The following is a 25,380-nucleotide window of genomic DNA, read 5'->3' on the forward strand; positions in this document are numbered from 1 at the left end:
TGTGTGAGTGTGTGTGTGTCCTGTCCAGGGTGTGTGAGTGAGTGTGTGTCCTGTGATGGACTGGTGTCCTGTCCAGGGTGTGTGAGTGTGTGTGGGTGTCCTGTGATGGACTGGTGTCCTGTCCAGGGTGTGTGAGTGTGTGTGGGTGTCCTGTGATGGACTGGTGTCCTGTCCAGGGTGTGTGAGTGTGTGTGGGTGTCCTGTGATGGACTGGTGTCCTGTCCAGGGTGTGTGAGTGTGTGTGGGTGTCCTGTGATGGACTGGTGTCCTGTCCAGGGTGTGTGAGTGTGTCCTGTGATGGACTGGTGTCCTGTCCAGGGTGTGTGAGTGTGTCCTGTGATGGACTGGTGTCCTGTCCAGGGTGTGTGAGTGTGTCCTGTGATGGACTGGTGTCCTGTCCAGGGTGTGTGAGTGTGTCCTGTGATGGACTGGTGTCCTGTCCAGGGTGTGTGAGTGTGTCCTGTGATGGACTGGTGTCCTGTCCAGGGTGTGTGAGTGTGTCCTGTGATGGACTGGTGTCCTGTCCAGGGTGTGTGAGTGTGTCCTGTGATGGACTGGTGTCCTGTCCAGGGTGTGTGAGTGTGTCCTGTGATGGACTGGTGTCCTGTCCAGGGTGTGTGAGTGTGTGGGTGTCCTGTGATGGACTGGTGTCCTGTCCAGGGTGTGTGAGTGTGTGGGTGTCCTGTGATGGACTGGTGTCCTGTCCAGGGTGTGTGAGTGTGTGGGTGTCCTGTGATGGACTGGTGTCCTGTCCAGGGTGTGTGAGTGTGTGGGTGTCCTGTGATGGACTGGTGTCCTGTCCAGGGTGTGTGAGTGTGTGGGTGTCCTGTGATGGACTGGTGTCCTGTCCAGGGTGTGTGAGTGTGTGGGTGTCCTGTGATGGACTGGTGTCCTGTCCAGGGTGTGTGAGTGTGTGGGTGTCCTGTGATGGACTGGTGTCCTGTCCAGGGTGTGTGAGTGTGTGGGTGTCCTGTGATGGACTGGTGTCCTGTCCAGGGTGTGTGAGTGTGTGGGTGTCCTGTGATGGACTGGTGTCCTGTCCAGGGTGTGTGAGTGTGTGGGTGTCCTGTGATGGACTGGTGTCCTGTCCAGGGTGTGTGAGTGTGTGGGTGTCCTGTGATGGACTGGTGTCCTGTCCAGGGTGTGTGAGTGTGTGGGTGTCCTGTGATGGACTGGTGTCCTGTCCAGGGTGTGTGAGTGTGTGGGTGTCCTGTGATGGACTGGTGTCCTGTCCAGGGTGTGTGAGTGTGTGGGTGTCCTGTGATGGACTGGTGTCCTGTCCAGGGTGTGTGAGTGTGTGGGTGTCCTGTGATGGACTGGTGTCCTGTCCAGGGTGTGTGAGTGTGTGGGTGTCCTGTGATGGACTGGTGTCCTGTCCAGGGTGTGTGAGTGTGTGTGGGTGTCCTGTGATGGACTGGTGTCCTGTCCAGGGTGTGTGAGTGTGTCCTGTGATGGACTGCTGTGCTGTCCAGGGTGTGTGAGTGTGTCCTGTGATGGACTGCTGTGCTGTCCAGTGTGTGTGTGTGTGTGTGTGTGTGTGTGTGTGTGTGTGTGTGTCCTGTGAGGGACTGGTGTCCTGTCCAGGGTGTGTGAGTGTGTGTGTGTGTCCTGTGATGGACTGGTGTCCTGTCCAGGGTGTGTGAGAGTGCGTGTGTCCTGTGATGGACTGGTGTCCTGTCCAGGGTGTGTGAGAGTGCGTGTGTCCTGTCCAGGGTGTGTGTGTGTCCTGTGATGGACTCGCCGAGGTACCGGTCAGCTGTGTCACTCTGGACAGGGCTCGAACCTGCGTCCTCACCCCCCCAGCCGCCAGCAGGACGGGAGAGACTGCTGTCCCCTGTCCCAAACACAGTCCGACCCCAGTGGACCAGCCTGGCCCCCCCCGGCCCCAGGCGGGAAAGGCGCTATATCGGGGTGTCCAGACGCGCTCGTTTTCAGACCGGAAATGCGGGTCCGACCGGGACCGATCAAATCGCACAACTTGTCCGGGGTTGTGTTTCGCTCGTTACTCGGACTGTGTGTGTTTGTGTGTGTGCGCGCCCGTGAGAAATCACCGTGTTTAACTTGTTTCATTACAATTAAGACAAAAAAAAGTCGCGTTAAAGTTTTTGCCAACCGGCGGGTCGGGTCGTCTTCACGTCTCCCCCTGGTGTGTGTGTGTGTGTGTGTGTGTGTGTGTGTGCGCCGTCACGGGACAGGAGACGCAGCCCTGCCGCCGCCAAGGCGAGACGGGGCCTGTCCGGCTCTCGGACCCGAGCGCGGGGTACCCCCCACACGGGCTGCGGCGAGGCGTGGGGGGAGGGGGGAGACCCCCGAGTGTGCTCGTGTGTGTGTGTGTGTGTGTCTGTGTGTGCGTGTGTCGGTCTCACCGAAAGTGTCGGAGTCGCTGTCCTCGCTTTTCTTCCCCATCGCGGTCTCCTCTCCCCGGTCTCCGGTCTACAGCGTCTCCGGTCTCCGGTGTCTCCTCTCCCCGGTCTCCGGTGTCTCCTCTCCCCGGTCTCCGGTCTACAGCGTCTCCGGTCTCCGGTGTCTCCTCTCCCCGGTCTCCGGTGTCTCCTCTCCCCGGTCTCCGGTCTACAGCGTCTCCTCTCCCCGGTCTTCGGTCTACAGAGTCTCCGGTGTCTCCTCTCCCCGGTCGACAGAGTCTCTGGCGTCTCCTCTCCCCGGTCTCCGCTCTCCGGTCGACAGAGTCTCTGGCGTCTCCTCTCCCCGGTCTCCGCTCTCCGGTCGACAGAGTCTCTGGCGTCTCCTCTCCCCGGTCTCCTCTCCCCGGTCGACAGAGTCTCTGGCGTCTCCTCTCCCCGGTCTCCGCTCTCCGGTCGACAGAGTCTCTGGCGTCTCCTCTCCCCGGTCTCCTCTCCCCGGTCGACAGAGTCTCCGGTGTCTCCTCTCCCCGGTCTCTGGTCCCCGGTCTCTGGTCCCCGGTCTCCGGTCTCCGCTCTACAGAGTCTCCGGTGTCTCCTCTCCCCGGTCTCCGCTCTCCGCTCGACAGAGTCTCTGGCGTCTCCTCTCCCCGGTCTCCGCTCTCCGGTCGACAGAGTCTCTGGCGTCTCCTCTCTCGGCGACTCACCCAACCACCCCGCGCTCGGAGATCCTCTGCCCCTGCGGTTTGTATGTACCTCCCTCGGTGTCAAACGGCACGACGTGGGGACGGCTCGGCTCGGCTCGGCTCGGTTCACCTGGAAGAGCGCTCCCGGCTCTGGGGTCCGGCTGGACGAGGGGAGCTGTTTGGTTTGCGGGATAAATCTCTCTCGCTCGCTCCGTCTCTGTGCCTGCGGTAACCAGGCGTGACGTCACAGAGGCACCTGCCGCTGGGAGGGGCGGCGGCAGCGCTCACCTGGCCGGGCACGCCCCCGCGGCGGCGCGCCTCCACTGTGACGTCAGGCCACGCCCCCTGGCGGAGGAGGAGGAGGAGGACCGAGGGGAAAAAAAACAAACTTCTTCCTTGTTCGTCTTGTTTGAGTTGGATTATTTTCCCGTTGACCTGGTCGTAGTAGAGGTCATAGAGCGCCTCGACCCCGCGCCCGCTCCTTGTCAGAGGGACTCCCAGAGTCCACCCTACAGCCAGCTCTGGACGGCCCCCGGGGGACAGACACATGTCCAGCTCACAGGAAGAGAGCTCCGCTGGACTCGTGACACACCTGGACGGGCAGCTAGCGGTCAGCTGTGTCACTGAGGTCCTGATGGACTGGTCAGCTGTGTCACTGAGGTCCTGCTGGGCTGGTCAGCTGTGTCACTGATGTACCGGTCAGCTGTGTCGCTGAGGTCCTGCTGGGCTGGTCAGCTGTGTGACTGAGCTACTGGTCAGCTGTGTCGCTGAGGTCCAGCTGGGCTGGTCAGCTGTGTCACTGATGTACCGGTCAGCTGTTGTGTCACTGAGGTGCAGCTGGGCTGGTCAGCTGTGTCACTGAGCTACTGGTCAGCTGTGTCGCTGAGCTACCGGTCAGCTGTGTCACTGAGCTAGCAGTCAGCTGTGTCACTGAGGTCCTGCTGGGCTGGACAGCTGTGTCGCTGAGCTACCGGTCAGCTGTGTCACTGAGGTCCTGCTGGGCTGGTCAGCTGTGTCACTGAGCTACTGGTCAGCTGTGTCGCTGAGCTACCGGTCAGCTGTGTCACTGAGCTACCGGTCAGCTGTGTCGCTGAGCTACCGGTCAGCTGTGTCACTGAGCTACTGGTCAGCTGTGTCGCTGAGCTACCGGTCAGCTGTGTCACTGAGCTAGCAGTCAGCTGTGTCACTGAGGTCCAGCTGGGCTGGTCAGCTGTGTTGCTGAGCTACTGGTCAGCTGTGTCACTGAGGTCCTGCTGGGCTGGTCAGCTGTGTCACTGAGCTACTGGTCAGCTGTGTCGCTGAGCTACTGGTCAGCTATCTCACTGAGCTACTGGTCAGCTGTGTCGCTGAGCTACTGGTCAGCTGTGTCGCTGAGGTCCAGCTGGGCCGGTCAGTCCCCAGGCTGGACGAGGAGTGTCTCGCTCGGCAGGGACAGAGGCAGAGTCCACAAGGAGAGAGAAAGGCTCTTTATTCAGTAAAAACTCACAACAGACGACAACTCTACTGAGGGCTAATAAAACAGGCACCAGCTGGACTGGGGGGCTATTAAAACAGTCAACAGCTCACTGCAGGCTGCTTCTGACATCCAGGGCAGACAGACAGACACAGGGCAGACACAGAGAGATACAGGGCAGGCAGACAGGTACAGAGAGACACAGGGCGGGCAGACAGGTTCAGAGAGACACAGGGCGGGCAGACAGACAGGCACTGGGAGACAAAAGGCAGGCAGGCAGACAGAGACACAGAGAGACATGGAGCAGACAGACAGGCACAGAGGGATACAGATCCCAATGCACCTGTGCAGACAGACAGACAGACAGATGGACAGAGAGAGAGACAGACAGACAGGCGGACACAGAAAGACAGACGGACAGCCGGGGGCCCAGGAGGGCGGACAGAGACAGACAGACAGGCAGCCGGGGGCCCAGGAGGGCGGACAGAGACAGACAGGCAGGCAGGTGGACACAGACAGACAGACGGACAGCCGGGGGCCCAGGAGGGCGGACAGAGACAGACAGGCAGGCAGGCAGGTGGACACAGACAGACAGACGGACAGCCGGGGGCCCAGGAGGGCGGACAGAGACAGACAGACAGGCAGGCAGGTGGACACAGACAGACAGACAGACGGACAGGCAGGCAGGCAGGTGGACACAGACAGACAGACAGACAGACAGCCGGGGGCCCAGGAGGGCGGACAGAGACAGACAGGCAGGCAGGCAGGTGGACACAGACAGACAGACAGACGGACAGCCGGGGGCCCAGGAGGGCGGACAGAGACAGAGACAGGCAGGCAGGCAGGTGGACACAGACAGACAGACAGACAGACAGCCGGGGGCCCAGGAGGGCGGACAGAGACAGAGACAGGCAGGCAGACAGGTGGACACAGACAGACAGACAGACAGGCAGCCGGGGGCCCAGGAGGGCGGACAGAGACAGAGACAGACAGGCAGCCGGGGGCCCAGGAGGGCGGACAGAGACAGACAGGCAGGCAGGTGGACACAGACAGACAGACGGACAGCCGGGGGCCCAGGAGGACAGACAGAGACAGAGACAGGCAGGCAGGCAGGTGGACACAGACAGACAGACGGACAGCCGGGGGCCCAGGAGGGCGGACAGAGACAGACAGACAGCCAGCCCTCTAGGGGGCAGCGGGCAGTGTGGGTGGGGGCTCGGGCAGGGCCTCGGGGCTGGTCTCCAGCCGCGCCAGGCGGCTCTGCTCCAGCGCGATGGCCTCGGCCGAATGCTTGCACTTCTCCGAGCCACACTGGCAGGTGAAGTACTTGCTCTTGATGTCCCAGAAGCGGTCGCCGTAGTCGAACCTGCGCCGCGGGCCAGAGAGAGGGAGGGAGGGAGAGGCTGGACATCAGAGTGTGAATGGATCTGGCTGTCTCTCCTGTCCCTAGTCCCCTCTGTGTCTCCTGTCTCTCTCTCTCCTGTCTCCCTCTCTCCTGTGTCTCTCTCCTGTCCCTAGTCCCCTCTGTGTCTCCTGTCTCCCTCTCTCCTGTGTGTCTCTCTCTCTCCTGTGTCTCTCTCCTGTCCCTAGTCCCCTCTGTGTCTCCTGTCTCCCTCTCTCCTGTCTCCCTCTCTCCTGTGTGTGTCTCTCTCTCCTGTCTCCCTCTCTTCTGTGTCTCTCTCCTGTCCCTAGTCCCCTCTGTGTCTCCTGTCTCTCTCCTGTCTCCCTCTCTCCTGTGTGTCTCTCTCTCTCCTGTCTCCCTCTGTCCTGTGTCTCTCTCCTGTCCCTAGTCCCCTCTGTGTCTCCTGTCTCTCTCTGTCCTGTCTCCCTCTCTCTCCTATCTCCTGCCTCTCTCTCTTCTGTGTCTCTCCTGTCTCGTCTCTCTCTCTCTCTCTCTCTCTTTCTCTCTCTCTCTGTGTCCTGTCTCTCTCCCCTGTCTCTCTCCTGTCCCCAGTCCCCTGTGTGTCTCCCGTCTCACCCCAGCTCCTGCCCGGTCAGGATGTCCCGGGAGCTGAAGAAGGCGATGCGAGGGAACCCCACTCTCTGTGTCCTGTCTCTCCCCTATCTCTCTCCTGTCCCCAGTCCCCTGTGTGTCTCCTGTCTCACCCCAGCTCCTGCCCGGTCAGGATGTCCCGGGAGCTGAAGAAGGCGATGCGAGGGAACCCCACTCTCTGTGTCCTGTCTCTCCCCTGTCTCTCCCCTGTCTCTCTCCTGTCCCCAGTCCCCTGTGTGTCTCCCGTCTCACCCCAGCTCCTGCCCGGTCAGGATGTCCCGGGAGCTGAAGAAGGCGATGCGAGGGAACCGCAGGTCCTGGTGGAGCATGAAGACGCGCACGGGGATGATGTTGGGGTCACACAGGTGGTTGATGAACCGGCTGATGTTGCCGTAGTACCGGGCGTCGATGCAGTACACCTCCCCGTCCTGCAGGGGGCGGGAGAGGGGAGGGGCGTTACCGACCAGAGAGAGAGAGAGAGAGACGGGCAGAGAGGCGGTTAGACAGGAGGCACAGAGAGAGAGAGAGAGAGAGACAGGTCACCTTGTTATCCAGGTCGAAGAGATAGGAGTCGTCTTCCCTGACATCAGCTTCAGCATCTGAGATCAGCTCCCCTACGTATCTGAGGGAGAGACAGACAGGAGAGAGAGAGAGACTGTCAGACAGACAGCACAGCACAGAGAGAGACAGACAGGATAGAGAGACTGTCAGACAGACAACACAGCACAGACAGAGACAGACAGGACAGAGACTGTCAGACAGACAGGAGAGAGAGAGACACTGTCAGACAGGCAGGACAGAGAGACAGAAAGGAGAGAGAGAGAGACTGTCAGAGGGAGACGGGAGAGACAGAGATGCAGAGATAACGGGGAGACACCCACTCGCAGATGAAGCTGCCCTGAGGGATATCCTGCAGAGCTCTGACGCCCCACCCCATCTTCGCTGTGCGGTACAGCTGGAGACGCACCCTGGGCGAGACAGGAGAGAGGAGAGAGGAGAGAGGGGGGATTGAGGGCCGGAGAGACTTTCAAACACGTCGCCGACAACACACACAACAGCAGCACCGCCAGCACTCACTTGATCCCAGCCTGCACCACTCTGTTCTTGCAGGTCTTCCAGCAGGAACAGGCCAGGTTACACTCGAAGATCAGGGGAGGCTCGATCTTGTTGAATTCCTGGAGCAACCGGCGATCCTGCACACACAGAGTACAGGCCCTCACACCGACCCCAGAGACACTCCTCACACAGAGAAAGCAGTCCAGACCCTCACACAGACCCCAGAGACACTCCTCACACAGAGAGAGGAGTCCAGACCCTCACACAGACCCCAGAGACACTCCTCACACAGAGAGAGGAGTCCAGACCCTCACACAGACCCCAGAGACACTCCTCACACAGAGAGAGGAGTCCAGACCCTCACACAGACCCCAGAGGCGCTCCTCACACAGAGAGAGGAGTCCAGACCCTCACACAGACCCCAGAGGCGCTCCTCACACAGAGAGAGGAGTCCAGACCCTCACACAGACCCCAGAGACACTCCTCACACAGAGAGAGGGGTCCAGACCCTCACACAGACCCCAGAGACACTCCTCACACAGAGAGAGGAGCCCAGACCCTCACACAGACCCCAGAGACACTCCTCACACAGAGAGAGGAGTCCAGACCCTCACACAGACCCCAGAGACACTCCTCACACAGAGAGAGGAGTCCAGACCCTCACACAGACCCTAGAGACACTCCTCACACAGAGAGACACGGTACCTTGTCATACCAGCAGCGGATACTCAGTTGTCCACACAGGCAGTTACTGGAGGAGCAGTCGTCTGTACAGCTACAATGCTGACAGGCAGGGAGAGAAGATGAGGTACATTCTGTGTGAAACGACTGCTGAAATAGTGTGTAAATGACTGTTAAACCGCCATCGAAACCTCCCTGTTCACCCGCTGCAGATGTGTGTGTGCGTGTACCAGCAGCAGGTGTATATGTGTGTGTTTACCTGCAGGTGTGAGTGTACCTGCAGCAGGTGTATATGTGTGTGTTTACCTGCAGGTGTGAGTGTACCTGCAGCAGGTGTATATGTGTGTGTTTACCTGCAGGTGCGAGTGTACCTGCAGCAGGTGTATATGTGTGTGTTTACCTGCAGGTGTGAGTGTACCTGCAGCAGGTGTATATGTGTGTGTTTACCTGCAGGTGTGAGTGTACCAGCAGCAGGTGTATATGTGTGTGTTTACCTGCAGGTGTGAGTGTACCTGCAGCAGGTGTATATGTGTGTGTTTACCTGCAGGTGTGAGTGTACCAGCAGCAGGTGTATATGTGTGTGTTTACCTGCAGGTGTGAGTGTACCTGCAGCAGGTGTATATGTGTGTGTTTACCCGCAGGTGTGAGTGTACCTGCAGCAGGTGTATATGTGTGTGTTTACCTGCAGGTGTGAGTGTACCTGCAGCAGGTGTATATGTGTGTGTTTACCTGCAGGTGTGAGCGTACCTGCAGCAGGTGTATATGTGTGTGTTTACCTGCAGGTGTGAGTGTACCAGCAGCAGGTGTATATGTGTGTGTTTACCTGCAGGTGTGAGTGTACCTGCAGCAGGTGTATATGTGTGTGTTTACCTGCAGGTGTGAGTGTACCTGCAGCAGGTGTATATGTGTGTGTTTACCTGCAGGTGTGTGTGTACCTGCAGCAGGTGTATATGTGTGTGTTTACCTGCAGGTGTGTGATGTTCCTGTCGATGTTCATGCTGGACGTCTCACAGTTCTCCGAGATGTACTTGTAGTCAGAGGGGCAGGGCTCATCGTCCACTCCATTGACACAGGGGATAGGGACATTCTCATAGCCCTGAGCCACATCACTGAGAGACAGAGGGGTTAATACACACACTGAGAGAGAGACAGGTCAATACACACACTGAGAGAGAGGGGTTAATACACACACTGAGAGAGAGGGGTTAATACACACACTGAGAGAGAGGGGTTATTACACACACTGAGAGAGAGACAGGTCAATACACACACTGAGAGAGAGACAGGTCAATACACACACTGAGAGAGAGGGGGGTTAATACACACACTGAGAGAGGGGGGTCAATACACACACTGAGAGAGAGGGGTTAATACACACACTGAGAGAGAGGGGTTATTACACACACTGAGAGAGAGACAGGTCAATACACACACTGAGAGAGAGGGGGGTTAATCCACACACTGAGAGCGAAAGGGGTTAATCCACACACTGAGAGCGAAAGGGGTTAATCCACACACTGAGAGCGAGAGGGGTTAATGCACACACTGAGAGCGAGAGGGGTTAATCCACACACTGAGAGCGAGAGGGGTTAATGCACACACTGAGAGCGAGAGGGGTTAATGCACACACTGAGAGAGACACAGACCTGCAGATGATCCTCTCAGTGCGAGTGATGCGTTCGGCGATCCCCCGGCGCAGCTTCCTGTTGATCTGCAGGGACACCCAGACGGGAGAGTGGGGCTGGGCGAGAGAGAGGGGCGTGTCACCCTCCCGGTTACACACTTCGATATCGCCACCCCGGGACAGGAACAGCCTGAGAGAGAGAGAGGGGTTCATACACACACACTGACTGGACACTCCAGTACATGAACACTGCACTGAGAGAGAGAGGGGTTCACACAGACACACTGACTGGACACTCCAGTACATGAACACTGCACTGAGAGAGAGAGGGGTTCATACACACACACTGACTGGACACTCCAGTACATGAACACTGCACTGAGAGAGAGAGGGGTTCATACACACACACTGACTGGACACTCCAGTACATGAACACTGCACTGAGAGAGATTGAGGGGTTCATACAGACACACTGACTGGACACTCCAGTACATGAACACTGCACTGAGAGAGAGAGGGGTTCATACACACACACTGACTGGACACTCCAGTACACTAACACTGCACTGAGAGAGAGAGGGGTTCATACAGACACACTGACTGGACACTCCAGTACATGAACACTGCACTGAGAGAGAGAGGGGTTAATACAGACACCCTGACTGGACACTCCAGTACATGAACACTGCACTGAGAGAGAGAGGGGTTCATACAGACACACTGACTGGACACTCCAGTACATGAACACTGCACTGAGAGAGAGAGGGGTTCATACACACACACTGACTGGACACTCCAGTACATGAACACTGCACTGAGAGAGAGAGGGGTTCATACAGACACACTGACTGGACACTCCAGTACATGAACACTGCACTGAGAGAGAGAGAGAGAGGGGGGTTAATACAGACACTCACGTGACACAGTCCAAGTACCCCTCCCGGGCGGCGATGTGTAGGGGCGTGTCACCATGGAGATTGACCGCGTGGAGGTTGCAGCCGGCGTTGAGGAGGAGCTCGGCGATGTCCGCGCTGCCCGCGAACGAGGCCCAGTGCAGACAGACGTTCATCTCCTGAGGGGGAGACGGGGGGGAGGGAGTGAGTTAGGTGCAGTGTGGGTAATGACAGAGAGAGAGAGACAGGTGCAGTGTGGGTAATGACAGAGAGAGAGACAGGTGCAGTGTGGGTAATGACAGAGAGTGGGACAGGTGCCGTGTGGCTATCGAGAGAGAGAGCGAGACAGGCAGGGTGGACAGAGAGCTAGACGGACAGGCGCTGACCCCCACCTTGTCCTTCAGAGACACGTTGGCCCCCCTGGCCAGCAGGGCCTTGATGATGTCGATGTGCCGATGCTCCGCGGCCCAGATTATTGGGGTCCAGCCCCCACTGTCCTACTGAGAGAGAGACGGGTTAATGCCGAGAGAAAGACGGGCAGCCCAGAGCTTCGGGGTGGCCAGACCCCACTGTCTGACTGAGAGAGAGACGGGTTAATGCCGAGAGAGAGACGGGCAGCCCAGAGCTTCGGGGTGGCCAGACCCCACTGTCCGACTGAGAGAGAGACAGGCTGAGAAAGAGACAGGCAGGAGGAGGGGAGGGGGGCACGCAGGCCGGCTGACCTGGGCGTTGATGTCCACCTGCCCCGTGCTGAGCAGCAGGTTCACGATCTCCAGGCTGCCCAGCTTGGCCGCGTGGTGGAGTCCAGTGGAGCCGTCCTCCTCCTGGACGAACAGGGACAGAGGGTCAGAGGCGTCTCCGCGCCAGAGCGCCGTCGCACTCTGGGATCGCTGTGTAATAACTGTGTAACAGCGGTGTAGTAACACCGTAATAGCGCCGTCGCACTCTGGGATCGCTGTGTAATAACTGTGTAACAGCGGTGTAGTAACACCGTAATAGCGCCGTCGCACTCTGGGATCGCTGTGTAATAACTGTGTAACAGCGGTGTAGTAACACCGTAATAGCGCCGTCGCACTCTGGGATCGCTGTGTAATAAATGTGTAACAATGGTGTAGTAACACTGTTATAGCGCTGTCGCACTCTACGATCGCTGTGTAATAACTGTGTAACAGCGATGTAGTAACACTGTAATAGCTCTCTCGTACTCTGGAATCACTGTGTAATAACTGTGTAACAACGGTGTAGTAACACCGTAATAGCGCTGTCGCACTCTACGATCGCTGTGTAATAACTGTGTAACAGCGGTGTAGTAACACTGTAATAGCTCTCTCGTACTCTGCGTTCGCTGTGTTATAACTGTGTAACAACAGTGTAGTAACACCATAATAGCTCTCTCGTACTCTGCGATCGCTGTGTAATAACAGTGTAACAAAGTCACAGTGACACTGTAATAACTCTGCTGCTGTGACTGTTGAGCAATGACAGCATAATAATGGTGTAGTTACACTGTAATAGCTGTCTTTGGGATCGCTGTGTAATGACAGTATAATAATGGTGTAGTAACACTGTAATAGCTGTCTTTGGGATCGCTGTGTAATGACAGTATAATAATGGTGTAGTAACACTGTAATAGCTCTGGGATTGCTGTGTAATGACAGTATAATAATGGTGTAGTAACACTGTAATAGCTCTGTCGTACTCTGTGATCGCTGTGTAATGACAGCATTATAATTGTGTAGTAACACTGTAATAGCTGTCTCTGGGATCGCTGTGTAATGACAGTGTTATAATGGTTTAGTAACCCTGTAATAGCTCTGGGATCGCTGTGTAATGACAGTGTTATAATGGTGTAGTAACACTGTAATAGCTGTCTCTGGGATCGCTGTGTAATGACAGTGTTATAATGGTGTAGTAACACTGTAATAGCTCTGGGATCGCTGTGTAATGACAGTATAATAATGGTGATGAAAGTGTAATACTGGGTTCCTGACAGTGTAGTTTGAGGATGATGTGAGTGTAATATGGGGGTGTCAGTAGTGTAATATGGGGGTGTCTGTAGTGTAATATGGGGGTGTCAGTAGTGTAATATGGGGGTGTCGGTAGTGTAGCATGGGGGTGTCAGTAGTGTAATATGGGGGTGTCAGTAGTGTAGTACGGGGGTGTCGGTAGTGTAATATGGGGGTGTCGGTAGTGTAATATGGGGGTGTCAGTAGTGTAATATGGGGGTGTCGGTAGTGTAATATGGGGGTGCCACCAGTGTAGTACGGGGGTGTCGGTAGTGTAATATGGGGGTGTCAGTAGTGTAATATGGGGGTGCCAGCAGTGTAGTACGGGGGTGTCGGTAGTGTAGTACAGGGGTGTCAGTAGTGTAATATGGGGGTGCCAGCAGTGCAGTACGGGGGTGTCGGCAGGGCTCTCACGGCGTGGAAGACGCAGGCTCCGCTCCGGATGAGGAACTTCACCACCTCCACGTGTCCGTTCATGATGGCCTCCAGCAGCGGGGTCCTTATCGACTTGTCCTGGGCGTCCACCTTAGCGCCCGCCTGAAAACACACCGGGGGGGGGGGGTGGGAGGCGGATCTCTTGCGTTAACGAAAACGAGGGCCCCCCAGAGCCCCCCCTCCCCACGCACCCCAGGTGTGCCCGGCGCTCACCTGGACGAGCAGGTAGCAGATCTCCAGCAGGCCCCTCTGGGCGGCGGCGTGCAGGGCACAGCGCCGGTTCTGGCCATCCGAGTGACCGCAGGGGTCGATGCCCTCCACTGGCGGGGAGACAGAGAGAGCAGGGGTCACCCCAGAGGACAGAGGGGCACCGAGGGGTCGCCCCAGAGGACAGGACAGACGGGCACGCAGACAGAGGACAGAGAGAGAGGGGGAGAGAGAACAGGCGGACAGAGAGCCGGTCAGCTCAGGGGACTCACTCAGCATGAGCAGCACTCTCTGGACCTCTCCCTGCTTGGCGGCAGGGTACAGCTGTCTGGGGTGAAAACGCAGCTTCTTCCTCCTGGTCAGCACAGGGGAGAGCCGTTAACGAGCCGGCAGGAAGTCAGGGGCAGCCGGCAGGAAGTCAGGACCAGGAAGTCAGGGGCAGCCGGCAGGAAGTCAGGGGCAGCCGGCAGGAAGTCAGGACCAGGAAGTCAGGGGCAGCCGGCAGGAAGTCAGGGGCAGCCGGCAGGAAGTCAGGACCAGGAAGTCAGCCGGCAGGAAGTCAGGGGCAGCCGGCAGGAAGTCGGGACCAGGAAGTCAGCTTGCAGGAAGTCAGGGGCAGGAAGTCAGCTGGCAGGAAGTCAGGGGTAGTCATTAACTTCGTTAACAACGCGCAGGAATCGGGAAGCAAAGAGAAAACACCTGTGCGATTCACCACGCACTCGAGGAACGGGGAGTTATCCCCACGCGCGGGACAGGGTTCGCACGCAGACGCACGTACCTCTCGGTATCCTGGGTGAGAATGGCCCTCTGTATCGCCGCCCTGCTGGGGCCGGCGGGCAGCGCGCTGGGGCAGACCAGGCTGCCGCTGGGCAGGGTGACCGAGGGGCCCATACTGTCCACGGGGTCGGCCGGGGGCACGGACAGCGCCGTCCGCCGCAGTTCCCCGCCGCCCCGCATCCTGGCGCTGGGAGACGGGGCGAGAGAGAGGGCGCGGCGATCAGCCAGCTCAGTGAACCCCCCGTCCATTCGGCGGGGGTCCCCTGTGCTCAGGTCGGGAGGTCGTAGGAGCCGATCGCCCAGCTGTTAACCCAGCTGTGTGGTCCTGTGTGGACCTGTGTGGACCTCACACAGGACCATGAGGGACCTCCTGGGAGGAGAGCTGAGGCTGCTGCTGGAGGAGGTGTGAGTGGGGCCAGCAGGGGGCGCTCTCACCCAGCTCACAGCCCCACTGGAGCCCAGCAGGGGGAGCCTGGCCAGTACCTGGAGGGGAGACTCCTGGGAGGAGAGCTGAGGCTGCTGCTGGAGGAGGTGTGAGTGGGGCCAGCAGGGGGCGCTCTCACCCAGCTCACAGCCCCACTGGAGCCCAGCAGGGGGAGCCTGGCCAGTACCTGGAGGGGAGACTCCTGGGAGGACAGCCGAGGCTGCTGCTGGAGGAGGTGTGAGTGGGGCCAGCAGGGGGCGCTCTCACCCTGCGGTCTGTGGGGGTCCTGATGCCCCAGTATAGTGACGGGGGACACTGGACTGTAAACAGGCGCCGTCCTTCGGATGAGATGTCAAACCGAGGTTCCGACTCTCTGTGGTCATTAACAATCCCGGGGTGTCTCTCGAGAAGAGTAGGGGTGTTACCCCAGCGTCCTGGTCAGATACCCCCCCTGGTCTTGACCCATCATGGCCTCCTGATCACCCCCCCCTCTCTGAACTGGCCTCATCGCTCTGCTCTCCTCCCCCTGAGAGCTGCTGTGTGTGAGAGGACTGGAGCATCATGCAGGTGGGGTACACACTGGTGGGGCTGGAGGGGATCCCCGTTACTGTCCAGAGCTCCGAGGGGAGAGCCCGGAAAGGCGCTATATAAGTGTGAGGTATTAACCTGCTGGGGGCCTCTCCTCTCTTGGTGCTGCTGGCCCCGGGTGCGAGGGGGGCGGGGCCCGGGGGGGGCGTGCCGGCCCGAGGGGGCGGGGCCGGGGCCGGGCAGGGGGTGGTGGTGGAGGAGGCGGACGCCGTGACGACGGTCGCCGCGGCGCCCCCCGCGGGGAGGGTGACCTCCTGGGCGTCGGAAGCGTCCTCTCCGCAGTGCGGGCAGAACAGCAGGCCGGCCAGCACCGACACGCAGGCCCGGTGGAACCGGTGGGCGATCCGCAGGTCCGGGCAGCACTCCAGGAACGTGCCCTGTGGAGAGAGGGGGGGGGGAAGAGAGAGAGGGGTGAGAGAGGAGAGAGAGGAGAGAGAGAGAGGAGAGAGAGGAGAGAGAGGGGGGAGACGGGGGAGAGGGGTGAGAGAGAGAGGAGAGAGAGGTGAGAGAGAGAGAGGGGAGAGAGAGGAGAGAGAGAGAGGAGAGAGAGGTGAGAGAGAGAGAGGGGAGAGAGAGAGAGGGGAGAGAGAGAGGGGAGAGAGAGGGGAGAGGAGAGAGGGGGGTGAGAGAGAGAGAGGGGAGAAAGAGAGAGGGGAGAGGAGAGAGGGGGGTGAGAGAGAGAGAGGGGAGAAAGAGAGAGGAGAGAGAGAGGGGAGAGAGAGAGGGGAGAGAGAGAGAGGGGAGAGGAGAGAGAGAGGGGAGAGAGGGGAGAGAGGGGAGAGAGAGAGAGGAGAGAGAGGGGAGAGAGGGGAGAGAGAGAGAGGAGAGAGAGGGGAGAGAGGGGAGAGAGGTGAGAGAGAGGGGGGAGAGGAGAGAGAGAGAGGAGAGAGAGAGAGAGGAGAGAGAGAGGAGAGGGGAGAGGGAGGGGAGAGAGAGGGGTGAGAGAGAGGGGAGAGAGAGAGAGGAGAGAGAGGTGAGAGAGAGAGGAGAGGGGTGAGAGAGAGGGGAGAGGAGAGAGAGGTGAGAGAGGGGAGAGAGAGAGGGGAGAGGAGAGAGAGAGAGGAGAGAGGGGGGAGAGGGGAGAGAGAGAGGAGAGAGAGGTGAGAGGGGTGAGAGAGAGGAGAGAGAGGGATGAGGAGACAGGAGAGAGAGGAATGCGAGAGAGAGAGACAGGAGTGGGAGAGAGACAGGAGTGGGAGAGAGACAGGAGTGGGAGAGAGACAGGAGTGGGAGAGAGACAGGAGTGGGAGAGAGACAGGAGTGGGAGAGAGCTCCTCGGCCAGCGGGTCTCACCATGGTGCAGAAGTAGCCGCAGCCCGGGCAGCAGTGGTGCTGGACCATGTGGGAGCGGTGGACCTCACACAGGACCATGAGGGACACCCGGGACGAGGGGCGCATGGTCTCACTCTTCACGATCTCACTGCTGCACAGCACCACCTGCAGAGAGGAGAGGACAGGGGACACTGACCGCTGACCCCTGAGCCCCCAGAGCACTCCCACTGAGCCCTGACCCCTCCAGACCGCTGTCACTGACCCCTGAGCCCCCCAGAGCAATCCCACTGACCCCTGAGCCCCCCAGAGCAATCCCACTGACCCCTGACCCCCCAGAGCCCTTCCACTGAGCCCTGAACCCCCTAGAGCACCCCCACTGACCCCTGATCTCTCCAGAGAACTCCCACTGACCGCTGACCCCTGACCCCCCAGAGCACTCCCACTGACTCCTGAGCCCTCCAGACCGCTGTCACTGACCCCTGACCCCTCCGGACGGACAGACAGACTCAGTACCTCTCCGTTCACACTCTCTCTGGCCATGCACTGACTCTTCGCCCTCTCGGTCAAGCGGTCAATCTTGGGCGCCTCCATCCTGCAGCTGCACAGGGGCAGCTCCTCCAGCCGGTCAGTGTCCAGAGACTCGCTGCCCACTGGCAGGGAGAGAGGGTGAGACACATGGGGAGTGAGACAGGCAGGGAGAGAGAGAGGGTGAGACAGGCAGGGATTGAGAGTGAGACAGGTAGGGACAGAGAGTGAGACGGGTAGGGACAGAGAGGGAGACAGGCAGGGAGTGAGAGTGAGACGGGTAGGGACAGAGAGTGAGACAGGCAGGGAGTGAGAGTGAGACAGGTAGGGACAGAGAGTGAGACGGGTAGGGACAGAGAGTGAGACGGGCAGGGACAGAGAGTGAGACAGGTAGGGACAGAGAGTGAGACGGGTAGGGACAGAGAGTGAGACGGGTAGGGAGTGAGAGTGAGACACTGGGGGAGAAAGACAGAAACGCTGCACGCCTCACCATGTTGCCGTGGAGACAAGCTGTCGGCAGGCGTGATGTCCAGGGACCCCAGGGGTACCTCAGTGTACTCGCTGGACGACACGCTGGGCCCCACAGCCCCTGCCCGGACAAGGACACGCAGACAGATCAATAATCAATCAATCAGCCTATTGACGATTCTGCTCATCAGTGAGTCTGACTCTCATGCTTAATCAATCAGTAATCGATCAGCCTATTGACGACTCTGCTCATCAGTGAATCTGACTCTCATGCTTAATCAATCAGTAATCAATCAGCCTATTGATTATTCTGCTCATCAGTGAGCCTGACTCTCATGCTTAATCAATCAGTAATCGATCAGCGTACTGATCATTCTGCTCATCAGTGAGACTCCGCCTCACATGCTTCAATCAATCAGTAATCAATCAGCCTATTGATGATCAGCCTACTGATCATTCTGCTAATCAGTGAGTCTGCGACTCACACGCTTCAATCAGTCAATAATCACTCAATTGGTTAATCGATCAGCGAATTGACCAGTCAGGCGAATCTCGTCGTCCCTCGCTTCAGTAAGGCACCAATCCCTCACTTGGCCGATCGATCGATCAATGCGCCCGATCGGCGTACCCGGTCTGTCCCTCGCGCGGTCCCGCCTCTTCCTGCGGCGCGACGGTTTCACCCACGGGCTTCCTGGCTTCCTGGGGACCCCCCTCTTCCTCTGGTCCGAACCCGAGCTCTGGAGACAGAGAGAGAGAGAGAGACCATCACACACACAGACCCCTCTTCCTCTGGTCCGAACCCCAGCTCTGGACACAGAGAGAGAGAGACCCTCACACACACAGACCCCTCTTCCTCTGGTCCGAACCCGAGCAGACAGGCAGACAGGCACAGATACAGACAGACAGAGAGACACAGATACAGAGAGACAGGCAGACAGGCAGTCAGAGAGACAGATACAGACAGGCAGAGAGACAGACAGGCAGACAGGCACAGATACAGACAGGCAGGCAGGCAGGCAGGCAGGCAGAGAGTCAGAGAGACAGATACAGACAGGCAGAGAGACAGACAGGCAGACAGGCACAGATACAGGCAGGCAGGCAGGCAGGCAGGCAGGCAGGCAGGGAGACAGATACAGACAGGCAGAGAGACAGACAGGCAGACAGGCACAGATACAGACAGGCAGGCAGGCAGGCAGAGAGTCAGAGAGACAGATACAGACAGGCAGAGAGACAGACAGGCAGACAGGCACAGATACAGACAGGCAGACACAGATACAGACAGGCAGGCAGGCAGGCAGGCAGGCAGGCAGGCAGGCAGACAGACAGACAGACAGACAGACAGACAGACTCACGCGATCAGACTGGTTGCCCGACTCCTCCTCCTCCTCTTCCTCCTCCTCCTCCTCGGCCTCGCTGACCCGACTCTCTGCGCCCCCGTCTCCAGACTGCAAAGAGACGCGCGCGCGCACACTCAGTGTCGACCAGCAGAGGGGACGAGCGCTGGGGGGCCCCCGTCCCAGTCCTCCGCCGCACACACGGGGTTCGCAAGGCGCGCGCGAGCCGGCCCTCGCCACCCCCCCGATCTGCGCTCGTTACCTTGCTGTCGGAGTCGACCGGCTCGTCCATGGAGAAGCTGTCGTAGAAGAGCCGGAACTCCTCCCCTCCCTCCGTCTCCCACTCCTCCAGCCAATCCCCTCGGTCCTCCTCGCCCGGCCCCGCCCCCTCGGCCACCGGGGACCCGCCCACTTTCTGCACAGAGAGAGAGGAGAGAGAGAGGAGAGAGGGGAGAGAGAGAGTTTGTGCCAAAACCACAACAGGTCCCAATCCTACTGGGAGAGGGAGGAGGGAACTCAGTTGAACTGGCAGCCCAGTGTGTGATCTCCTGTCACAGCCTGAGGAACAGTGAGTCCGTCTCCCAATAATGCTCCAGCTGCCTACAGTATGTCAATATTATATAATATGTCTTTGTTGTAAATGTCTGTAACATGTCTGTAGATTTTATTTTACTTCTATTTTTGTTTTGTTCTATGTTAATTTTATTATTTTTATTTGCTTTGGCAACACTGATTGTACCCATCGGTCATGCTAATAAAGCACCTTGGACTGAATTGAGAGAGGGGAGAGAGGGGAGAGAGAGAGATGAGGTAGAGGAGAGAGAGAGAGGAGGGAGAGATAGGGGAGAGGGGAGAGAGAGACAGGAGACAGGAGAGAGGGGAGAGAGAGAGGGGAGAGAGAGAGATGAGGTAGAGGAGAGAGAAAGGAGAGAGAGATAGGGGAGAGGGGAGAGAGAGAGGGGAGAGAGAGAGACAGGAGAGAGGGGAGAGAGAGAGATAAGGTAGAGGAGAGAGGAGGGGAGAGAGAGAGACAGGATAGAGAGAAGGAGAGAGATAAGGTAGAGAAGAGAGAGAGAGAAGAGAGACAGGAGAGAGGGGAGAGAGAGACAGGATAGAGAGAAGGAGAGAGATGAGGTAGAGGAGAGAGAGAGAAAAGAGAGAAGAGAGACAGGAGAGAGGGGAGAGAGAGACAGGATAGAGAGAAGGAGAGAGATGAGGTAGAGGAGAGAGAGAGAGAGAAGAGAGACAGGAGAGAGGGGAGGAGAGAGAGATAAGGCAGAGGAGAGAGAGAGACAGGAGAGGTAAGACAGACAATATGACGGAGAGACACACAGGGTTCGAGGCTCTCCGTCAGCGTGACCCCACCCACCTCCTCCTCCTCGCTGCTCTTCTCCAGCTGCCCTGCAGGGGGCGACGAGACATCCAGCCTCCTCCTCTTCACTCCTCCTGAGAGACAGAGCGGGAGTCAATCGGGGAGAGAGGAGAGAGAGAGGAGAGGGGAGAGGGGAGAGAGAGGAGTGAGGGGGGAGAGAGAGGGGAGAGGATGGAGACAGGAGAGACCGGCTGACCTGTGTCGCCCTCTAGTGGCGAGCTGGTGGAAGGCTCAGGGGCGTCCACTGCAGGCTCAGGAGGATCAACACTCTTCATCTGCGCAGGGAGACAGAGAGACAGTGAGACACAGGGCAGAGAGAGACAGGCAGAGAGGCAGGCAGGCAGAGAGGCAGACAGGCAGGCAGTCAGAGAGACAGGCAGGCAAACAAGCAGGCAGTCAGAGAGACAGGCAGGCAGGCAGTCAGAGAGACAGGCAGGCAGGCAGAGAGACAGACAGGCAGGCAGGAAGTCAGAGAGACAGGCAGGCAGGCAGTCAGAGAGACAGGCAGGCAAACAAGCAGGCAGTCAAAGAGACAGGCAGGCATTCAGAGAGACAGGCATAGAGACAGGCAGGCAGACAGACAGGCAGGCAGTCAGAGAGACAGAGAGACAGGCAGGCAGACGGACAGACAGGCAGGCAGACAGTCAGAGAGTCAGAGAGACAGGCAGACAGGCAGGCAGACGGACAGACAGGCAGGCAGGCAGGCAGTCAGAGAAACAGGCAGTCAGAGAGACAGGCAGGCAGGCAGAGAGACAGACAGGCAGGCAGGCAGGCAGACAGTCAGAGAGACAGGCAGACAGGCAGGCAGAGAGACAGACAGGCAGGCAGGCAGGCAGACAGTCAGAGAGACAGACAGACAGGCAGGCAGGCAGACAGTCAGGCAGCCCCAGGTCCCGATGGGCCGCACCTGTCCAGCCGCAGGCCTGTTCATGGTCTTCCTGGCCCGGTGGACTTTGGGGGGGGGTGCCGCGGCGCCGGCGGGGGGGTCGGCGGGGGGGCTCACGGGCGGGGGGGCTTTTCCCTGGCTGGGCATGCTCATCTTCGCCCGACCCGGGGGGGACGAGGAGGAGGAGGAGGAGGAGGAGGAAGAGGAGGAGGAGGAGGAGGAGAGAGTCTTGGCCGCGTGGCCCGCCAGCCCCTTGCCGGCGGGGGGCGCCGTGGAGACCGCCCCCCCCTCCTCCGCCCGCTCCCCTCCCCCCTTGGCCGCCCCCTCCCCCTCCCTCTCGGAATCCTTCGGCGACGACATCATCCCCCCCATGGGCTCCGCCTCCTCGGGAACGGTCGCCGCGGCGCCGGCGTCGTCACCTGGATACCGGAACACGGGCAGGGAGACAGTCTGAGCTATTTTATTATTATTATGTGCTGGACTGGTGTCCAGTGAGGGGCTGGTGTCTGTGGGTGTGTCTCTCTGTGGGTGTGTGTGTGTGTGTCTCTCCCTGTGGGTGTGTCTCTCTGTGACTGTCTGTGGGTGTTTCTCCCTGTGGGTGTGTCTCCCTGTGACTGTCTGTGGGTGTTTCTCCCTGTGGGTGTGTCTCTCTGTGACTGTCTGTGGGTGTGTCTCTCTGTGGGTGGGTGTGTCTCTCTGTGGGTGGGTGTGTCTCTCTGTGGGCTTGCCTGTTCCTGATTGGTCACCAGAGTCCTTCCCGGCAGCAATCTCCGCCTTCTTCTTCTGCTCTGAGAGTCCGCCCTGGTTAGTGTCCTCCTGGTGTGGGGGAAACGAAGGCAGAAGTAATTAGTTCCACTTTGACCGAACGGATGCGTTGCTATGGAGATCGACAGTGCACCCTCGAAAAAATAAGGTGCCGTATCTCAGGCATGAAGGCCACTCAAATGCTACTTGCAACGTCAAAAACCAGCAGAAACGAATGTGCTGGGTTTTAGTGTTTGTGCCAGATTCACGCAGCTTCACTGAGCTCGAAAAGCAGGCATACCATGTCTAAGGACTGACATTCACACCCGGAGGGGGTCGGACTGCTGCGCACTGGGAGTCTGACAGCACTGTCACACCTGGAGCGGATCAGACTGCTGCGCACTGGGAGTCTGACAGCACTGTCACACCTGGAGCGGATCAGACTGCTGCGCACTGGGAGTCTGACAGCACTGTCACACCTGGAGCGGATCAGACTGCTGCGCACTGGGAGTCTGACTGACAGCACTGTCACACCTGGAGCGGATCAGACTGCTGCGCACTGGGAGTCTGACTGACAGCACTGTACCACCTGGAGCGGATCAGACTGCTGCGCACTGGGAGTCTGACTGACAGCACTGTCACACCTGGAGCGGATCAGACTGCTGCGCACTGGGAGTCTGACTGACAGCACTGTCACACCTGGAGCGGATCAGACTGCTGTGCACTGGGAGTCTGACTGACAGCACTGTCACACCTGGAGCGGATCAGACTGCTGCGCACTGGGAGTCTGACTGACAGCACTGTCACACCTGGAGCGGATCAGACTGCTGCGCACTGGGAGTCTGACAGCACTGTCACACCTGGAGCGGATCAGACTGCTGCGCACTGGGAGTCTGACAGCACTGTCACACCTGGAGTGGATCAGACTGCTGCGCACTGGGAGTCTGACTGACAGCACTGTCACACCTGGAGCGGATCAGACTGCTGCGCACTGGGAGTCTGACTGACAGCACTGTACCACTTGGAGCGGATCAGACTGCTGCGCACTGGGAGTCTGACTGACAGCACTGTCACACCTGGAGCGGATCAGACTGCTGCGCACTGGGAGTCTGACTGACAGCACTGTCACACCTGGAGCGGATCAGACTGCTGCGCACTGGGAGTCTGACTGACAGCACTGTCACACCTGGAGCGGATCAGACTGCTGCGCACTGGGAGTCTGACAGCACTGTCACACCTGGAGCGGATCAGACTGCTGCGCACTGGGAGTCTGACTGACAGCACTGTACCACCTGGAGCGGATCAGACTGCTGCACACTGGGAGTCTGACTGACAGCACTGTCACACCTGGAGCGGATCAGACTGCTGCGCACTGGGAGTCTGACTGACAGCACTGTCACACCTGGAGCGGATCAGACTGCTGCGCACTGGGAGTCTGACTGACAGCACTGTCACACCTGGAGCGGATCAGACTGCTGCGCACTGGGAGTCTGACTGACAGCACTGTCACACCTGGAGCGGATCAGACTGCTGCACACTGGGAGTCTGACTGACAGCACTGTCACACCTGGAGCGGATCAGACTGCTGCGCACTGGGAGTCTGACTGACAGCACTGTCACACCTGGAGCAGATCAGACTGCTGTGCACTGGGAGTCTGACTGACAGCACTGTCACACCTGCAGTGGATCAGACTGCTGTGCACTGGGGGTCTGACTGAGAGATCGCTGTAAACGTGCAGTGGATCAGACTGCTGTGCACTGGGGGTCTGACTGAGAGATCGCTGTAAACGTGCAGTGGATCAGACTGCTGTGCACTGGGAGTCTGACTGAGAGATCGCTGTAAACGTGCAGTGGATCAGACTGCTGTGCACTGGGGGTCTGACTGAGAGATCGCTGTAAACGTGCAGTGGATCAGACTGCTGTGCACTGGGGGTCTGACTGAGAGATCGCTGTAAACGTGCAGTGGATCAGACTGCTGTGCACTGGGGGTCTGAGAGATCGCTGTAAACGTGCAGTGGATCAGACTGCTCTCAATCCGGCTGTGTGGCGGAGCACTGAGGAACAAAGAGACGAGAGAATATGGGTCCGGTCTCCCTGGATGAAAACACAACATCCCCTCCACGCACACGCACACAGCCGATCGCCCTCCCCACCACGCCGGGGTCTGCCCAGCAGCGTTAACACACGCAGCAGCGCGTCCAGGCGCGGAGACGGGGCTCGCACCCTGAAAAGACCCGGCTCTGTGCAAGGCGCTGGGCGCCTCTTTGTACCCCAGCCTACAGACAGAAACGAGGCGCCCCTGCAGGCGCTGCGGGAACCCCCCCGCCCCCCAAGCGGCCGTCCCGCTGCACACGGACAACACGGTGCAGGATGGGGGGTGACCACATCAATCCAAACACGCAAGCATCCAAAATCAGGTCTCCTCACCTCACTCGAGAGCTCAGCCGCCGACATATTGGCTCCGACTCCGGGGCGACGGAGAAAGACGTCACTCAGAGCGCGACCCGCCCCCTCGCCGCCGGCGCGCCCCGCCCCCTCGCCATTGTCCTCCGCCGGGGAACAATCCCGGGCGTCTGACGTCACGGGCACGTCGCGCCCGGGCCCCGCCCCCTCCCGTTTGTCTGCTTTCCCGGGCTTCGCTCTTCCGCCCCTCCCCCCTCCGCCGCTGCCAAGCTCACCCTGGTCACATGACCGAGGCCAGGTGCTCTGAAGCCCAAAGGCCGCGTCCATGTTTGTGACGTCAGAAACCAGTCATGCTCCGATCTGATATTTTTTTTTTAGCATTTAAAGGAAGACATACAAGGAAAATATGTAAAAAAAGCTCAATTTTCAGCTTTAATAATTGCGAGTGCGTCTATTTCTGTATATGTTTTAATATTTGGTCTCCTTTTTTTGTATTTCGGAGGTTTAAATTAAAAAAAATCATAAAAAAATAGTTTGATCTGAGATAGATCTGAGATTCTGACGCTTTTAACTGAATTGTACATCAGAACGAACTGCCAGACCCTTAAACAGTGCTGATCCACTGTCTCGTTCCACACTGACTGTTACTACTTTATTCGTCTTTTCTAGTGATCAACTTGACTTATATTATTATTATACTGACACGGGTGCGGAGTGCAGTGAAGAGTTTCTCATGAGTCCGTCAGGCGCTGTCCATACAGAACAGCAGCAGACAGGACGACAGACAGTAAATACAATAGCAATAACAGTGTAAACAACGAGTATGACAGCACCCCCTGTCCGCCACAAACCGTGCACAAGGGCAAATTAATAATAGTGATAATAGGACCTGTCGCGCGGACACTCATAGTAATAGGGGTTATCACTGGGCTCCTCCTGTGTTTGTGTGTGTGTCGATGCTGGGGGGTGCCGAGCTCAACGTGTGTCTGGGGTAACCGCCTCTAATCTGTATCGTCCTCTCGTACCTGTGTGTGTGTGTGTGTGTGTGTATTTCTTTTTATTTTAGAGAAAGAAGACATGTATTTTAAATACAGGAGACGTGACACAATCCTTTTGTCATTTTCCCAGAAACATCCCACATGACAACCGAGTCTCTTCATATCTGCTCCCTTGGACAATACTGGACAATTATT

General features: G+C 58.3%; 2 protein-coding genes across 2 annotated transcripts in view; both read right to left on the reverse strand.

Moving 5' to 3' along the window:
- Positions 1-3,813, reverse strand: part of slc44a4 (solute carrier family 44 member 4) — a 21,893-nt gene extending 18,080 nt beyond the window's left edge. Inside the window, exon 1 of the mRNA XM_069198259.1 lies at positions 2,367-3,813. Coding sequence (XP_069054360.1) covers positions 2,367-2,406 — 40 coding nt within the window. The 5' untranslated portion in view covers positions 2,407-3,813. The remainder of the gene's footprint in view (positions 1-2,366) is intronic.
- Positions 3,814-4,497: 684 nt separating this feature from the next.
- ehmt2 (euchromatic histone-lysine N-methyltransferase 2) lies at positions 4,498-24,456 on the reverse strand. Its single transcript, XM_069198245.1, has 28 exons — positions 24,212-24,456; positions 21,769-21,856; positions 21,062-21,459; positions 20,351-20,429; positions 20,152-20,228; positions 19,045-19,197; positions 18,801-18,893; positions 18,077-18,185; positions 17,471-17,569; positions 16,969-17,105; positions 16,477-16,620; positions 15,262-15,560; positions 14,173-14,358; positions 13,667-13,749; positions 13,401-13,507; positions 13,167-13,289; positions 11,469-11,570; positions 11,139-11,243; positions 10,771-10,925; positions 9,876-10,043; positions 9,194-9,338; positions 8,254-8,331; positions 7,570-7,685; positions 7,374-7,460; positions 7,036-7,114; positions 6,745-6,920; positions 5,673-5,865; positions 4,498-5,492 (listed from the first exon to the last, which is right to left on the reverse strand). The coding sequence occupies exons 1-27, from the start codon at positions 24,236-24,238 to the stop codon at positions 5,685-5,687; spliced, it is 3,594 nt and encodes a 1,197-aa protein (XP_069054346.1). The 5' UTR covers positions 24,239-24,456; the 3' UTR covers positions 4,498-5,492; positions 5,673-5,684.
- Positions 24,457-25,380: the final 924 nt, after the last annotated feature.

Source organism: Lepisosteus oculatus, chromosome 14, assembly GCF_040954835.1.
Source record: "Lepisosteus oculatus isolate fLepOcu1 chromosome 14, fLepOcu1.hap2, whole genome shotgun sequence".
Lineage (NCBI taxonomy): Eukaryota > Metazoa > Chordata > Actinopteri > Semionotiformes > Lepisosteidae > Lepisosteus > Lepisosteus oculatus.

What these genes read in the sequence shown, in the direction of transcription:
- ehmt2 (XM_069198245.1), bottom strand. Translation starts at nt 24,238, where the DNA reads ATGTCGGCGGCTGAGCTCTCGAGTGAG. An exon ending in GAGCCTGCGTCTTCCACGCC is followed by an intron (nt 11,571 to 13,166) that starts GTGAGAGCCCTG and finishes CTGTTCGTCCAG; the next exon opens with GAGGAGGACGGCTCCACTGG. An exon ending in TCTTCGACCTGGATAACAAG is followed by an intron (nt 6,921 to 7,035) that starts GTGACCTGTCTC and finishes CGCCCCCTGCAG; the next exon opens with GACGGGGAGGTGTACTGCAT.